The sequence below is a fragment of the Zonotrichia albicollis genome, chromosome 4, assembly GCF_047830755.1.
Source record: "Zonotrichia albicollis isolate bZonAlb1 chromosome 4, bZonAlb1.hap1, whole genome shotgun sequence".
NCBI classification, from domain to species: Eukaryota; Metazoa; Chordata; class Aves; order Passeriformes; family Passerellidae; genus Zonotrichia; species Zonotrichia albicollis.
In genome coordinates, this window is record NC_133822.1 from 3,945,161 (window position 1) to 3,963,167 (window position 18,007).

The following is an 18,007-nucleotide window of genomic DNA, read 5'->3' on the forward strand; positions in this document are numbered from 1 at the left end:
TACCAGATCCTTTTCATTTCTTCTGCTGGGGACAGTTGTCAGGCAATACTGGCCACCAGCCCAGGCAAACAGGGGCTCGTTACCAGTTATTACCCTTGGGTCCACCACTGAAATTTGGCACAGGTGGCTAGTGAGGGGGGAAGACATTGAAAAAAAAATCCCATTTTCTGGCATTTGAAAGAGATACAGTATGTGTGGAAGGAAAATAGTGACTCCTGGGACTGTGGTGCTTGCTCTGTAGCTGTTTCTGCTTTGGAATCAAGTTTGCAATGGCGTAGCCTAAGCCAGGTCTTCTGTGGGTGGTGACCTGCAAGACATTAAAAAAAAAAAAAAAGGCAATTTTTCTAAATGAAATGCATTTTTTCCTAAAGCTGCAGTGAGACAGAGTCCCTGGACAAACAACAACATTAAGCTCAGAGCAATAAAGCTGCAGGAAGGTATTGAGCCCCGTGACTGCAGCAGCACCTGGTGCAGCAGCAGAGAGAACACAGTTTAATTTAATGCAGCAGGATAGAAAAGGAAAATTATGCTGACAGAAAGGTGCCCCAAAACCTGCAGGAGGGGTGTGGAGATGGATGTTGCTGCTCCTATGTAGCTCTGTAGCCACAGCCCTTCTCCACTGGTGTGCTTCAGGTCCAGCCCATGATGCTTGATCCCACTTAAATCACTGGTCCTGGCTTAATGAGGAAGAATAAATGGATTTTTAATGTCTTTTGACCTTAGTGAAGAGGAACACTAGGAGTGGATGCAGAGAGACAGAAAGATAGAATACTAATGAGATTTTTGGACACCAACTTGAGTCTTGGTTCTTCTCCCAGTCTTTTTTGCGGGGGGGGGGACTGTGTCACTCTGTGCCCCAAAAAAGACCCTGCTACCACCCCAGCCAGGACTAGCCTGGAGGATCTCACCAGATCTCTCCATTGGCAGAATAACCCCTTGCTTTGGGCTTTTGCTCTCAGTTTTTTGCTAAAAGTGGTAAAATCCTATCTGTATCTCCGCAGGGTGGGACAGGAAAGTGCTGTGGCAGGGATCCTGGTTCCTTGCATCACGGGGTGGTCCCAGCTGGCCACCAGGACTGGCCCGGAACCAAAGCAGGGTCCTGTCCCCTTCTCTTGGACTGAATTGAATTGAATTGTCTTTTTGACCTCTGTTGGGAGCCTTTAGTTTCTGCCCCTCTGGGATGAGCCTGGGGCATGAAGAGGAAATGAGAGCAGTGGGGGATTTCATCTTTCCTTCCTTCTAACCCTTTCTTTCTTTACATCTCTTTTGTATTGTTTCTACCTTTAGGGCATTTTTTTTTGTTCCTCTTTTGTTGTCAGACCCCCTGCCAAACTTTTACACCCTATTTATGGGACAGACCCATTTTGTGGCTCACTGGTTGCCTGCTCTCTCCCCAGCTTGGTGCAACCATCACTGATAATTCAAGCCACACAAACTGATAACACAGATAAGGAGGTGGTAGATAAAAACTCCCTTCTATCTTCAGCACCTGGGTGGGATTTATCTGTCAGGACCCTGTGATGGTATTTTACTTCTTTACCTCTTCTTCTGCAGACAGTGGTCAGCCTATAGGAAACATGACTTATCGCCACAAAAGCCCTTTTCCTGCAGATGTAATGGAAATGTTTTCTCACCAGCCAAGTGTTTCCTAAAATAATTCATGCTGCTGCTTTCAGTTACACTCAGATCTTGATTGTGTTTCCAGGAGTGGCTGCTCTTGGTGGCTGGTGAGGAAACCATGTTTTGGGAGGAGATCTGAACTTTTACAAAGGCACAGAGTGACACGACAAGGGGTGATGGCTTTAAAGGGACAGAGAGCAGGGTTATATGGGATATTGGGAAGAAATTCTTGTCTGGGAGTGTGGTGAGGCCCTGGCACAGGGTGCCCAGAGAAACTGTGGTTGCCCCATCCCTGGAAACATTCAAGGCCAGGCTGGACAGGGCTTGGAGCACCCTGGGATGGTGGAAAGTGTCCCTGCCATGGCAGGAGGGCTTGGAATGAGATGATCTTTGAGGTCCCTTCCAACCCAAATCACTCTGTGGTACTGTGATCCCCCTGAAATGGTCAGGCAGTTGTATGAGCTGATCAGTGCAGGTCCATTCCAACTGAAATATTCTATGTTCCGTTCCATTCCTTTCCATTTCTTGTTTGGATGCCTATGCAAGGCCCAGCTGTAGCTCCTCTGCCCCCTCCAAACCCACTCTGTCCCCAGGCAGTTCCCAGAGGAACCCAAACTTGTTGCAGCCTCCCCATCCCAAGCCCCATTCCCCAGCTCCTTCTCAGACCAGATCCTGACATGGTGGAGTTAAATTTTCCCACCAGAAACTTGAGCTTCATCAGATCTTTGATGCACAATCAGTGTCAATAGACAGGCTCTAAAAGAGAAGATACTTTGCCTGCATGCCAGCATGGAGGAACAAAGAATATTTCTGGAGAGCAGCATTAGGCTAAAAATCAATCCTTGGAAGTGTGACTCCTGTTTTGGAGGGTTGGAAATAATATATGAATTCTTCATGGGAAAAAAAAAATTAAATATAGCAATTCTTGTACACAGTCCCCAAGTGGAAGAACTTTCTCCCCAAATCAGGTCATTGCTTTGACTCCAGAGGGATCCATGGATAAAGTGGCTCAGCCCATGTTTCCTGAAAGGTGAAAAATTGGTCAAAGTTTTCCGGGGGTGAATTTGAGCAAGAGCCCAGAACTGGTGATTGCCACATAGGGAAATTCTCTGTGGCCAATGATGGAGCTCCTGCAGTGATTACAAACAGAAGAATAGACCTAGGTTTTTGTACTGGTTTAGCAGTGAAAATACCCCATTTTGGCATTGCTGCACATTGCAGAGCTCTCTGCAGTGGGAGAGTTCTCTCTTGTCAGGTGAGCTGTCCTTCAGCTGCATCCCCCACTGAGGAACAGCTTTATCATTTGAAAGTTTAAAGTATTCTCCAGAAAGCAAACACAGATCTCTGTGCATGTGATAATGTGAGGTAATTTGGCTTCGTGATCTTGGAGGTGTTTTCCAACCTTAATGACTGTGTGATTCTGTGTCACCTTATCTCTTCAGGGATGGGGGAGACCCTCCTAGCAGGGATGGACACTTTCAGTCAGTGCACCCCTTGGCTTCCCCTTACAAGGGCTTTATTTTGGGAACCACTTGCAGGGCTTTCCATGGAAGGGAGACCTGTCCTGAGACCCAGCAGGCCTTGTCCTCCTGCTCTTGCTCTAAAGTCCTGCTAGTTTGACTGTGTTTGGAGGTTCCTCTTGTCCTTCTCTGCTGTATTTCCTGCAGGACACAGTGACACCAGAACATGGAATTTGATATGACTTTGGAGAGCACGAGGCAAGCCCTGAGGGAATGACTCATGGTTTATACCAGTGTTTACTTCTACAGATACATGTTCTGAGGGGAAACCAAGGGCAGTTTCCTTAGTTCAGCATTGACTTTGGTGTTTTCTCTTTTCCCAGATGTCAGCTCTCAGGATACTGCAGACCTAGGACAAGCCACGACCACAAAAGCTTCAGAAGCCACCACGACGACCCAGCCTACAGGCCCAAGAGAGATCACACCAGCCAGCACTACACCAAGAGCTATCACACTCAAACCCACCACCACTGTCACGATTCAGACCTCTGTGCCAACAACCACCCTTGCTCAAAGCATCACCACCACCACCATAACCAACCCGGGAGTGGCTCCATCCCCCACTACTGCATCTCCTGCCCCGGTGGCAGGGGCCACCCTCACAGCATCAGGGACCCCATTGCCTGCTGCCTCCCCTTCAGCCAGCACGTCTAGGCAGGACAGCCCCGCACAGAGCACCCATAGCCCCAAAATCAGCCCTGCTACAAGCCCCACTGGTCAACAGCAGCCTGGTACTACAGCCAGTTCGGGAAGCTCAGGCACCACCACTGCTACACAATCTGTCGTCATCACTCATGCAACCAGTTCACAAGGAGCTACAGTGGCTGTTGGCACATCCACTGCCACCACAGAGTCTCAGGGAAAGCAGCCTATGGATCAGGATCCTAAACCTAATACCACTATGAGCACCACAGTGCCGAGGACTGACTCTTCCCAAAGCTCCAAGGAGTGTGCTATCACTCCTCCACCATGTGCCACCAAGGAGCCTACTCCTTCTTCCAGTTTTCCAGCCCAGGGACCAATCCCTTCCACCAGTCCTGGAAGCACCAAAATTGTTACCCCTCCAACTGGATCCCTGTCCCCAACCACCACTCCGATGTCGCAAAATGGCAGCAAAGACACAGTCCCAGATGCAACCACCATGACAGCTCCTGGGGCAGGTAACAGGGGACAGGAACCTTGGTTTCTTGTGCTGGGGAGGCCTTTTTGTGTTTTCTCTCCCTCTGGCTACCAAAGCACCTCCTGCCATTACGGGCTGTCACCACCTTGTCCCATTTTAGGCCTTTCCACCACGGTTGTCTGGGTGACAAGCACTGTTGTCTGTGACGGTGTTCACAGGGGTTCTTGGATTGGGGAAGATATGAGGATCTGACTCCATGTTTCAGAAGGCTGATTTATTATTTTATGATTATATTACATTAAAACTATACTAAAAGAATAGACAAAAGGATTTCATCAGAAGGCTAGCTAAGAATAGAATAGGAAAGAATGATAACAAAGGCTCTCTGTCTGAGCCAGCTGGGCTGTGATTGGCTATTAATTAGAAACAACCCCATGAGACCAATCACAGATGCACCTGTTGCATTCCACAGCAGCAGATAATCATTGCTTACATTTTGTTCCTGAGGCCTCCCAGCTTCTCAGGAGCAAAAATCCTAAGGAAAGGATTTTCCATAAAAGATGTCTGTGACAGTTGTCCTCGGTGGAGGTCGAGTTAATGCAGGCAGTGAAATCCAAGGAATGAACTACGTGGCAAAGTACAGGCATTGGCTTTTGGATGGACCAAATGGTGCCTGAAGCACCATCAGCTGCAGTGGCTCGATCTCCAGTGATGGGGAACAGGAGCAGTGGGGATGGGTTAGGGATTGAGGCAGGAGAATTGGGGAAGCAGTGTGACAGCCCCCACAATGCTGCCCCTGGGAGATCCCTGGTGCAGCTGACAGCTTAGGCAAGGCTGTCTGGGCATGCACAGAAAATGAGCTTTAGATGACTAAGGAGATTTTGTGGCTAAAATCTGAGTTTACAAGCCCTGAGGAGTCTGACTTTGGTAGGACGTCCATCAGTGCTGCGGGAGGGCGTTGGCTGCTGGCTGCTGTCTAGGCAGCAGTAGGAGTGTCCACGTGATGTTTAGGGCCTTGCTGAACACCAGCAAGGTGTTTTCTCTGACCTCTAGAGTTTTACAGTCATGGTAGCTCCTGGGTGTCCTGGTGAGGCACAGTTCAGCCTCCCAAACTGGTATTTGGTCTGGTTCAGCTTCCCAAACTGGCATTTGGTCTGGTTCAGCCTCCCAATCTGGCATTTTGTCTGCTAGCATTCACAGGGAATCCACAGACCCTGTGAGGGCTCCATGGGGCCTTCCAGACTTGGCTGGGATTGTGGGCTCAGCTCACATCTGGCTCTGAATAAAAGCTGTGATCACACTGGAGCCCTTCATTATCTTCCCCTGGAAAATGCTCTTCTTGACCCAATTTCCAGTTACCTGGAATACAGAAGCCACTCAAAAACCATCTCCATCCCCCTCAGCCTCTCAGCTGTTGGCACCACTGAATGGACCAAGGTTTTATTGCAAGGCCATCTTCACTGGCTTCCTCCAAGTCATGTTTTCTTGTGTGGGCAGGAATGAGGTGAAAATATCCATGAAGGATGTTTCTTTTTCCTTTCTTTCCCCTCCTGCTCCACAGGACTGTTCTCCACTGAAGGATCATATATAAAATTATGTTAATTCAAATTGGGCCTCAAGCATTTAAGCCTGAAGAGGTCTAAAAACCTTTTTATATTTAATAAATAGCTGGCAGAATTCACGAGAAACAGATGGCTTTGGAATTAATTCTCTCCTGGAGCCTTCAGAATGTGTCTGGGAGAGAAATATCCCTCATTTTTACTGTAGAAGAGGTAGGAGTCCCAAGAGCAGACAGGCTGTGAACGTCCTGTGGCATTTTAATTCTCTTTGTCACCACTTAAGGATCAATTAGTAAGCCAAGGATGAAGATCCATGTCTTCAAAGGGATCTGGGGAGGCAGGAGGCTGCTGTGCTCCTTGCCCTGCTCCCACTGCACAAATAATTCTAAGATGATTCAGAGCATAACCAAGTCCTCAGAGGTGAGCTCAGGTATCAGAGACACCTGAATGGGGCTGGCAGATCTGGGACTTGGAATACCAGGCAGGACACACCAGGCTATCTCCTGCAGAACCAGGCACTACTCCTAAGCTTGTCCCCTTGGAATTTTTCCATGGAGGTGCAGTCAGCAGAGGTTATGGCATCACATCCCCTCCCAGCCGTGGCAGATCCAGGTCTGTGCCTGTTGAGGAAATCTCCATGGAAGACACCCCACATAAAGTGAAAGGAAGGTGACCCCACACTTCTCAGTGATTACCCAACTACCCACACACAGCCATCTGTGACGGTGGTCACAGGGGTCTTGGGATGAGGGAAGAGATGTAGATTTGACTCCATGTTTCAGAAGGCTGATTTATTATTTTATGATATATATTACATTAAAACTACACTAAAAGAATAGAAGGAAAGGTTTCATCTCGGAAGGCTAGCTAAGCTAAGAATAGAAAAGAAAGAATCAACAAAGGTTTGTGGCTCAGACAGAGAGCCAGCTCTGCCATGATTGGCCATTAATTCCAAACATGAGACCAATCACAGATGCACCTGTTGCATTCCACAGCAGCAGATAATCATTGTTTACATTTTGTTTCTGAGGCCTCTCTGCTTCTCAGAAGGAAAAAATCTTAAGAAAAGGATTTTCATCAAAAGATGTCTGCAACAGCCATCCAATGGCCTTTGGTTCCTCTGTGGCAGGTTTCAGCAGCAGAAAATAAAATCAGTAATCAGATTCTTTCCATATCAAAGTTAAATAAAAAAATAAATAAAATTAAAGAAGGAATCAAGCCTCTCCAGCAGAATGAGCTTCATGGTAGAACTAGAGATGAAAAGTGATTTTGAGGTGATTGTTAACAGGGCTGTGCCAGCTGTATCCTCTATACTGTGTCAGTGTCTGTCTGCTTGTTCTTTTGGTGCATACTGGGGAGCCAGACCAGAGCACCCAGGACTCTGGACCTGCATCAACCAAACCCAGCAGTGCCTCCTGGACCCCTGCCAGTGCCCAGCCTGCAGCCCCGGGGGACCACACAGACCAGGCAGAGAGCTGCACCTCTGGCCACCCACAGCCCAACATCTCTTCCTCAAACGAGGTAACAGCACCACATGGGGAGGTGGGCACCTCTCAGGGGTGTTAATTCAGCTCCATCCCACGTGTGCACGGGGTCTGCGGCTCTTCCCGCTGTTTCTGTGTCAGAGAGAGTGAAAATCTGCCAGAAAAGCAATTCCAGGTTGCAGAATCCCAGAACTGTTTGGGGTGGAAAGGACCTTTAGAGGTCATTTACTCCCATCCCTTTGTCCTGGAGCTTTCAAGAGAAGGGACAATGAGGATGGAAATGAAGGGGAGCAGGGAAGGGGTCTGGGGCACCAGGAGCAGCTGAGGGAGCTGGGAGGGCTCAGCCTGAGGAAAAGGAGACTCAAGAGGGACCTTCTGGAGCTCTACAACTCCCAGGAAAGTGCAGCCAGGAGGGGTCAGGCTCTTTTCCCAGGAAACAAATGATGGGCTGTTGGATTGGTGACCAACTCTCCTTCCAACCTTTGTCCACCACTTAGTGCTGGTTTTTTTCTGCCTTTCCAGCTCATCTGTAGAGAAGAGGTGCAACATACCAGGCCCACCATCCACCTGAAAGAACCCAGAACCTGTGTAAGTATCACCTTTTTGGCTTCCATGGAGAATTAGCAGCTGTTGGAGGTTCAGATTTCAACCTGTGGTGCTCTGAGGATGTGAGAAAATGCTCAGAAAAGAGGGAATTTCATCAAAGGTGCCACCAATGTAAAATGCTGAATGCAAGCCCACGTTCAGCAGTGTTACCAGTGGGGGATGTGGCAGGAGAACAAGAGGCCAGTATTGCCTTCTCCAAGTAGAAGGATCAGCTGAGCCCACCCAGATCTTACAAAAAGACAAATGGAAAATTTTAAAGGGTAAATCTTTCCCTATGCTAGCAGGAAAGCTTTTTCCCTAAGCTGAGGGATTGAAATTTTGTCCCAAAACCCAACAAAAAATTGAGGTGTTCCTCTACAGTTACTGTGCACTTGTGAGATCTTGTACCTCACACTGGGCTAGGGTGGCATCCAACTGCAGAGCAGCTGGGAAGCAGAGGAAACTGGAGTTTGGGACTCACTGTGCTCCTCAGTGTCCTCATAGAACCCTTAAATGAGAGGGAAAAAACTCCATTTCACTGGTTTCTGACCCTTTGCAAGACCAGGGAGCAGTAAAATGTGGTGGGAAGGCTGGGAGCAGGGAAGCCCAATTTAGGACCACACACCAGGACCAGAATGGTTCTGGTGGAAACTGTGAGATTCTTGCAATCTCACAGGGAAGATGCACTGTGCTGACAAGTTCCAAATAGGAAGAAGTTTGAAGTTGGTGATACAGAGGAAGAGACACCAGAAAATGGCTGGGGAGGTCCTTACAGAGTGACCTGACACTGGTGAGGTCCTGACAGTGTGGGTAGGGCTCAGGGATGGGGTTTGGCATGATAATGCTCTGGTTTCTGGCAGTGTAAGCAGTGTAAAATTGGCACTTCAGGGACCTTCTCACAGCCTGTGCCATGGGCAGGGACACCTTCCACCAGACCAGGTTGCTCTAAGCTCTGTCCAGCCTGGCCTTGGACACTTCCGAGGATGGGGCAGCCACAGCTTCTCTGGGCAACCTGCTCCAGTGTCTCACCATCCTCACAGTAAACAATTTCTTCCTAATATCTAATCTAAATCTCTCCTCTTTTGATTTAAAACTGCTCCCCTTTGTCCTGTTACTCCTAAGTGTATCACAGAATCAGCCAAGTTGGAAGGGGCTCTCCAAGTGAAGTGTTCACAAAACCCCTCCAGACACATTGTGAATGCAATTCCTGAGCACAGCAGCTTTTGAAATTCCCTGTGTCTGGGATGGCCCTGCCTGGCAGCCCTGGACAGGGCTTGGACCTCCCAGCATCATGCACTGTGCTCCTGGAGGAGGGAAAGCACCTGCCTGCTGTCTGTTGTCACCTTCCTACTCTAGGTGTAAATGCTCCTTGCCCACACACCTGCAGTAGTGCTGATGTCCTTAGTGATGCTCTGAATGCTGAGGATGATTCCAAGGAGGGGCCTTATTTCTCTTCTCAGACCATCCCTTTCCCCATGTAATGTCTGGACACCGCTGCAGGTTCATGCTGGAAAATCTTCTCATCAAATTTTTTACTGAATATATAAAATTATTCAACCAGATTGACAAAATCCAATTTTGGAGCCTAAAGGGATTTAGGACCAGGCTGGTGTTTAAAGCTTCCCCTCTCCTTCTGGGCACAGTGATGTTCCAGAGCTGCTGTCCTTCCCATGGAGTTATCCTGGAAGAATTTTGGAAGCAGGGATGGTGAGGCTGGGAAGCACCAGCGAGCTGAGGAATGGGCAGAAACCATATCTTGGCATCACAGCCTGCTCCAGGGCCATGGAGCATTGGAGCTGGAGAGCCAGGGAGTCTCCCACCCTGCTTCCCTTTGATTCTTCTGGGTGTAATAACAAGCCAGAGCATTGTTAGCACAAAATGCCAATTACATCCCAAAACAGCCACAGAAAGGCTGCAGGGCTGCATCCTCCCATCCCATCACCCTCCTTGGCTGCCCAAGAACCTCCCCCCCCAGCTTGCCCTTAACTTTCCACTCGTTGTATTCCTGAAAATCACAGCCCATTTTGTGCCTCCCAAGCTGAGCAGATAACAGAGAAATGGCACTATCTGGTTTCCCTGCTTTGTAGGCCTGGTAAACACGTCTGTAGCCAAATCCTGACAGCAAAGTGAAAAAATCCTCTGTGTTTCACAGCCCGTGGGAAAACAGGAAAGTGTGTGCTGTAAGAAGTGTTCCAGAAACAGCTCCAACCCTGCTCCAGGAACAAGCCAGAGTCGGGGTGCATTGTACTAAAAATTCAGATCCAGCAAGAAGCCAGGGCTGTGTGGGGGGACCAGTGGTGGGGGACACGTCTGGATCACACAGGGAAAGGGAGAGGACAGTGCAGAGACACCCACCCCATTCACAGCTGGGCTGGTGGGGCAGCACCAGTAATGGGGGGACCCCAGAAAACAGCTGGGACTGAACCCAGGAACTGCAGCTTTTCACCCCATCACACCTCACTTTCTCCAGAAAACAAGGAACTCAAACTAGAAATCCTTTAAAAAAAAAAAAAGTCAAATATTGAGCTGGTACCACTTTGTGGACTGGAGGTGTTTCACAGGCTGGTGTTTCCCTGCATCCTTCCCCTTCAGGTGATGCTTTGAACCAATGCTGAGCAGGTTGGTCCATGTTCCCCCACCTTCTCCTTCTCCTTCCCTTAATTACAGCAGGATCTTGATGAGTTCTTTAATAAGGCTTATTAGCTCAATACTTTACATTCTGGAGGATGATTTCTTCTGAGATCTGGCTCACAAATGCATTTTCAGTTGGGTTTTTCCTGCCTTGGAAGGAAGGGATGGATGGATGGATGGATGGATGGATGGATGGATGGATGGATGGATTGACGGACAGATGGATGGATTGATGGACAGATGGATGGATGGATGGATGCTCTGCTCCTCATCCCAACACCAAAATGAGTTAGGTGAAGCAAGAAGTGACGATGACAGAGGTGGTTGGTGTAACCTGGAGAAAGAAATAACCAGAATTCTGCAAAGAATAAAACAAAATGCTGGTCGTCACTTTAGGTAGTCACCAACTGGAAATATAATCTTTAAGAAGTTGTGTCATCCCATTGTGGTTTTGTTAATATTAGAGTAAGTTTGTGGTGTGTGGTTCAGCCACACAACCCCATGTCCATCTCCCAGGTGCTCCTCCTCCATCGTTTCCCTCACCTGGGCAAGGAGCTGAGTCAGTGATGAGCTGGGGAGTACCAGAACCTGCAAAAACCACAGCAGGACCACTGGAGCCCGCTGGAATTGCTGTGTGACACCCACTGGAATTGCTGTGTGACACCCACTGGTCCGGGGATGACACAGGACTGTCTCTGGAGCAGGCAGAGGGACTCCCTGACCGAGCAGGGCCGTGTTCCCCCCTCAGCCCGTGCAGCTGGCGGGGTGGTTTGTTGACTCAAGTGCTGTTACCTCATTCGGGGATGTTGGTTTTAGGTCCCCGCCAGTGTGGGAACCGGATCCGAGCTGCTCGGCAGCTCCTGTCAACTCTGGCCAAGGAATGCAGGCGGCGCAGGGGGAGCTGCCAGGGCATCCCTGCCGGCCCAGCGCCTCACCCTGCCCCTGAAAAGGGCAAATCCCTCCAGTTCACCCTCCAAAGGGCTTCAGGCACTGCTCACCAGCTGCCTCTGTAGTGGCAAAAACCTCAGCGAGGTTTTAGCCTTGCATCCCATTTCCCTCCACGCCCACAAAGTGATCTTCTTTTATCCCCCATGGGGTGGTAGGGGAATTAACAGGTTATTGAAGGCTGGGGAAAAGCAGAGCTGTGGTAAAACCAGGGAAAAGAGGATGCAGGGAGGCAGCAGAGGCTTTTCCTTCCTCTGCCAAGCAGAAAATGCTGCACAGACAGGGACTGGTAAATCTCAGGGACATTCCAAGCGTAGGAGCACAACCCAGCGTCCAGATGTGATAAAAGCACCGAGCTGCAGCCCCCTCCTCCCTGTCCTGCTGGGGAGCAGCTTCGCAGGGAATGCTGCCCTCGGGCTGGGGCACATTTCCCATCCAGCTCTTTTCCCAGGGATGGAAATGGGACCCCACAGAGGGGCCCTGGGGAGGTTGTCCCGGTGCAAAGCTAAAGGACAGGCAAGGGACAGTGGCAGCTCCCAGGGACAGGCAGGGGACAGTGGCCGCTCCCAGGGACAGGCAAGGGACAGTGGCAGCTCCCAGGGACAGCCAGGGCCTCCCGATGTTGAGCTCTGTACCCGGGGCCAGCCTTCCGTCCCGGCAAGTGCATCCTGTCTCCACTGCTGCTTCCCAAATATTTAGATAAGATGGGGTGAGATTACGTGCGTCCCTGGGCCCGGCAGCTCCCATCCCTGCAGTGTCCCAGCCACCAGGGGTGTTGGGATGGGAGGGGAAGGGTTGGGGTGATGGAGCAGGCAGGAGCAGAGCCTTTCCCACCTCATTTCAGCAGGGATCAAGGACTTTTACACACAGGATCACCTGTGTCATAAAAGACTTGTGCACGCAGGAGCTGTAAATACAGCATCTCTCACATAGGACCCCTCTGCACAGAATCATGGAAGGATTTAGGTTGGAAAAGCCTGCTAAGATCATCAATTTCAACCATTAATGCAGCACTGCCAAATCCACCCCTAACCCGTATCCCTAAGTGCCACATCCACACGTCAGGATCTGTGCAGGCAGGAGGGTGAGCACCTTATTGAGCTCCCAGATGCTACAAAGCATCGAGTAAAAAAACAGGAACACCCCAGAGGGAGCGTGGGCTCCATCCACCCCTCTCCCACCTCTCCAGGGATGCTTTGGTTTGCCCAGAGAAACTGTGGTTTCCCATCCCTGGATGTGTTGAAGGCCAGGTTGGAGGGGCTTAGAGCAATCTGGTCTGTGGGAGGTGTCCCTGCCCATGGCAGGGAGAGGAACTGGATTATGTTTTGGGTCTCTTGGGTCCCTCTTTGGGTTTTCTAACCCAAACCACTCCGTGATTCATTCTGTGATTCCACCCAAAAGCAAGACACGCTCTCTTGCTCTTCCTTGCAGAGCTGTGGGGAAGTTTTGGGCAGGACAGGCAGCTGTGTTGGTGGGGACAGAGGCCAGAAAGGCTGGAGATGGGGAACTGTGGGGCTGCACAGCCCTGCCCTGCTCCCGCTGTGGCCCCCTGGCCTCCCCAGCCCGCCCACCCCGCTTCCCTCAGGGACCTGCTATTCCTGGAACACCAAAAGCTGCAGCTCACAGATAAGGCTGGTGCAGGGCCCCGGTGAGGAACGGCAGCCAAGAGCTCGGCTCCTTGTAAAGAAACTCCTTTTAAACCTTTCCTGTTCCCTGGAGGCCCGGCGGCAGCCGAGCAGTGCACAAGGGAGGAGGGGAGATCACAGAATCCATGTGGTTGGAAAAGACCTCTGAGATCACCTATGGATGTCCAACCTATGACCCAACAGCACCTTGTCCACCAAACTGTGACCGTGTTCACAGGGGTCTCAGGTTGAGGGAAGATACGAGGATCTGACTCCATGTTTCAGAAGGCTGATTTATTATTTTATGATATATATTACATTAAAACTACACTAAAAGAATAGAAGAAAGGATTTCATCAGAAGGCTAGCTAAGAATAGAATAGGAAAGAATAATAACAAAAGTTCTGTCTCAGCTCTCTGTCCGAGCCAGCTGGGCTGTGATTGGCCATTAATTAGAAACAACCAACATGGGCCAATCACAGATGCACCTGTTGCATTCCACAGCAGCAGATAACCATTGTTTACATTTTGTTCCTGAGGCTTCCCAGCTTCTCAGGAGGAAAAATCCTAAGGAAAGGATTTTTTCATAAAAGATGTCTGCGACAACCAAACCATGGCATGGAGAGGCACATCCAGTGTTAAAGGGGTCATTCTATAAGGATGGGACATCCTGCACCCCTGGCAGTGGGTTGGGGTGATCCTGGGCAGTCTCTGGATGGGGGAGCAGTGCTGACTCTTATTGTCACCACAGGATGAGTGGATGGCTGCCAGCAAGAACAACTCCTTCTTTGAGAGCTTCTGCTCCACAGCCCAGCAGGGGTTTGATGCCAGCAGGGACTGGTGCACAGTGATACTGACGGCCTGTGAGAGACCCTCCCGCCACTGGGCCGTGCGGGTGGTCCTGCACTGTGAGTATGATCCCATCTCTGGCACTGGGGACCCCATGCTGGAGGCCTGGCAGAGCCCTCACATCTACTAGAGCTTGGCCCAAGGGCTCTGTTCTGTCCCATCCCAGTGGTTTGGGAGAGGAACAACCCCAGAAATGAGCTTTGCACCCCAAGGAATGCACCAGATCCCTCTGCCATGTTGATTCATGTCCATCCATGTTCCTCAGTCTCCAGGAGGAAGAATTCTTCCCAGGTGGTTAAAACTGGGTGCCCAGTTTAAATCCTTCTCCAAAGACCACAGAGAGGAGGTTCTCGTCCATGTCAGCTCAGCCTGGGTGTGCTCAAACATTGCTTTAGGATCAGGGTGCCTGGGAGATGGAGACATCCTGCTGCCATAGCATGAGGGGGAGGAAGGCCTGGGCTCCATCTGCTCTTACTCATCATCAGAGCAGGAGCTGGGTGGGTGATCCAAACTCCACATCCAACCTCAGGGAAATCACCCAGGCAGTGGAGACTAATCCTTGAGGAGACAGGTACAGCCCCTCACTGGGTATGTAAATCATCCACTGGAGATGGATAGTGGGGCCTGGAGGCTCTGGGGCTGTCCTACTTCCACAAGAGATCCTGGCTCCTGGTCTGGCTGTGAAGCACCTACAAGGATTGGCTTCATCCCCACACATCTTCATCCCCCTCCTCCAGAAACTGGGTCACTCCTCTGACAAGGGGATGGTGGAACAACCTGTCCCCTGTCCACACCTTGTGCTCACTGAAGCCTTTTTCTTCCCCCAGCTCCCCTGGATTCTGGAGAGGTCCTCATGGGGCTGATGGAGAAGAAGGAAAGGTTAGAGGAGGTGAGTGGGTCCCTGGTCACAGCACAGCTGCCCCAGGGGTGTTCCTCAGTGGTGGGTGGGTGGCACAGGAGCCTGACCTGTCCCTTCCGTGGCAGCTTGGCATCGTCAACGTCACCTCTGACAAGATGGTGGAGGACATGACCATCAAGGATGAGTTCAGCACGCCCCTGATCATCACCATCATCACCCTGGCCGGGTCTCTGCTGCTCGTTGCGGCCATCTACGGCTGCCACCAGCGCCTCTCCCAAAAGAAGGACCAGGTAAGGAGGCAGGAGGGTGGGACAGGTATGCCAACACCTTTTCCATCCCAGAAGCATCTTCAGGAGATGAGGATCATCAGTGTTGCTGTCTCTGCTGGTAGAGACCTGGTTTGCCCAGTGGGTACCACCCTGGGTTGCAATTTTGACAAGAAAGGCTTTCTCAATCCAAAACCCCATTCCAAAAACAAGCTGGGGAAAAACCAAGGGAGCTGGGGTTGTTCAGCCTGGAGAAAAGGAGACTCAGAGGTGACCTTATCACTCTCTTCAGCTTCCTGAAGGGTGGCTGTGGTGAGCTGGGGGTCGGACTCTTTCTCCAGGCAACAACAGACAGAACAAGAGGACACAGCCTCAAGCTGCGCCAAGGGAGATACAAGCTAGAATTAAGGAGGAAGTTTTTCACAGAAAGAGTGGTCAAATACTGGAATGATCTACCCAGGGAGGTGGTGGAGTCACCATCCCTCGATGTGTTTAAAAAAAGACCGGACGTGGCACTTGGTGCCATGATCTAGTTGAGGTGTTAGAACATCGGTTGGACTCAATGATCTTAAAGGTCTCTTCCAACCTAGAAATTCTGTGATTCTGTGTAGACCTCAAAAAATTTTCTTGAAATACTTTTACAAGTAGTGGAGCTGGGGTGGGTGCCAGGGAGCCCCAGGCTGTGTGCAGAGAAGAAGGAGGGTGTCAGCAGGAGGGGCATCAACACTGCAGGGCTCAGCCTTTGCAAGAGCTGGGCCAGGGCCAAATTTCAGAGCAGCAGCAGCAGGATTTAAGGAAGAACCAACACAGAAAGAGAAAATAATGTGATTTTTATCTCAGGAAGCAATCCTAGGTGATTTTAGTGTAGCATTCACCTGCAAGGACTGGCCATTCCCACACCCTGGGGCACTGAGGTTTGCACTGGTTCCAGCTGCTGTTCCTGAGGATTTAGCTCTAGGGCAGACAGAAACAGATAATTATGAAATCAGATTATGCAATCAGGGTAAATCACCCTCCCGAAGGAGAAGCAAACCTACTTCACTCCTACCTCAAATCACTTTCCTCTGGACCAGCTCATCCTTTCTCAGCGATTCCAACCTCTGAAGCACAGGAAAACAAGGGATAAAGCTTTAAATATTTACAGTGCCAGGTAGGTGAACACAGGAGGGAGGGAAGAGCAAATTAATGCCCCTGTTGGACTTGTTTGTACTTACCAGGCTTGATTTTTGGGGAAGAAATAGGGGAAGAGGCAAGACCTCAATAAATATTTGACCTGCACTGTGGTCCTCTTGGAGCTTCCAGGGTTTCATCAGCCCTTGCATGAAATCTCCCTGGCTGGCGTGGAAACATGGCAGCATAACATGTCCTATGTTGTTCAGAAAACAGGTAGAAATAGGGTATTTCTAGTGATGGGAACACGTGTCCCTAAAATAACCTGGTGCAGAGGAATAGGTACCAGTCCAACTTGGATGTTCCAGAGGTAAATTCCCACCAGACACAGGATAAAATAGCAAAATCAAAGCAAGGGATGCTATTTCCAAAAATCAAACACATTCCTCCTTCCTGCCTTTGTTTTTGGGTGGTTTCTTTTGTTCTCTTTCTGTTTCGTTTCCAAAAATGACTTGAAAGTTTTTTTTTTTTCCTATTTTATTTTTTTTTTCTCTCCAACCCTCCTCGCCCTCCACCTCCCTCCCTGTTGTTTTATCTTGGAAATACCCAGAACATCCACCCTGATGTCCCCGGGTTTGATGATGGACATGTGGCTCTGATCTTTAATGTGAGTTCCAACACAGGGATCGGAGGGGCGGGCGCCGCATCCGTAACACCCCCAGCTCTCACCTCCAGTGCTTGGTAGGGCCCAGGAGCTTTTAACAGGACTAAAGCCCAGCTTTACAGCCCCTTTCCCCTTGCTGCATGGCTGGAAGGTGCCTTGCCATGGTGGGAGACCAGCAATCCCACAGGGGAGCAGCACTTGGGAGAGCCCAGGTGTGTGCTCTGCTTTTTGAGCATCCCATGATCCCCACCCTGGCACAGGGAGTGACACAGGGGACTCCCAGCAGCGCCTTTGCAGCTCCTCTGCCAGCACCAAGCCCTGCAGTTTTGCTTCTCCATCCCTCTCCTTCTCCATGGATTCCCTCCCACGCCTGTCTCCTGACATTTATAGGAGCGCTGTAATAGAGCAAGCTGTGAATCCAGGCAGATTTTAACAGGGCTCCCCAAAAAGGGCTGAGCAAGGACTGCAGCACCCCACTGAATCCTTCCAGGGAAGGATAGGGATGAAGGACCCACCAAGAGACCCAAAAAGGGCTGAGCAAGGACTGCAGTCCCCCACTGAATCCCTTGAGGGAAGGATGGGGATGCAGAAGCCCAAGTGGATGCAAAATTAGGACAGGCTGGGGTTCTGTCAAGGGATGAAGGGCTGAGCTGGAGCCTGAAGCACATCACACCAAAGGGCCAGGGTGATAAAGTGTCTGATTCCATCTTTCCCTGCCTGGTTTCCACTGAAAGTTCTAGAATGAGGAAGGATAATGCTCAAGATCTGCAGATGGGAGCTGCCCCTCTATATAGAATAAAGGAGAAGAATAATAAAGCAACTAGAAAAGGGACAGGAGTGAATAGAAAGGGGAGGGGAAGAGCAGATTTGAGGCAGGGAGGCAGGAGCTGGGATGCAGTGTTGCTCAACCTCTTCCCAAGGTCCTGGATGGAACAAACTGAAGCTGGCAGCTGCTCCTGGAGGTTTTCCACATGTCTCTGGCTGCTCTTTCCTCCTTCCCATCATCAGCAGAGTCTTCCTCTTTCCAGCTCCATGCTATCCCCTCGCTGCCCCCTGCCTCAACCTCACCATGAAAGTCTCTATATGTAGCTACATAACTCTATATGGGGCAGCTGTCACAGCCCTGAGGTGACACTTGCAGCATGGCCCAGGTGCTGTTCAGTGGGGTTT

The 18,007-nt window shown here is 50.2% G+C and overlaps 1 protein-coding gene across 4 annotated transcripts in view; it reads left to right on the plus strand.

Moving 5' to 3' along the window:
• PODXL (podocalyxin like) overlaps nucleotides 1–18,007 on the plus strand; it is a 46,204-nt gene that overhangs the window by 25,976 nt on the left and 2,221 nt on the right. For 2 of the 4 annotated variants that reach the window (XM_014271418.3, XM_074538680.1), the window contains exons 2-8: nucleotides 3,464–4,300; nucleotides 7,183–7,340; nucleotides 7,826–7,891; nucleotides 13,841–13,997; nucleotides 14,766–14,827; nucleotides 14,923–15,087; nucleotides 16,784–16,840. In XM_014271418.3, the coding sequence (XP_014126893.2) occupies nucleotides 3,464–4,300; nucleotides 7,183–7,340; nucleotides 7,826–7,891; nucleotides 13,841–13,997; nucleotides 14,766–14,827; nucleotides 14,923–15,087; nucleotides 16,784–16,840 (1,502 nt within the window). The remainder of the gene's footprint in view (nucleotides 1–3,463; nucleotides 4,301–7,182; nucleotides 7,341–7,825; nucleotides 7,892–13,840; nucleotides 13,998–14,765; nucleotides 14,828–14,922; nucleotides 15,088–16,783; nucleotides 16,841–18,007) is intronic. The other 2 variants (XM_074538681.1, XM_074538682.1) reach the window with 1 other exon arrangement.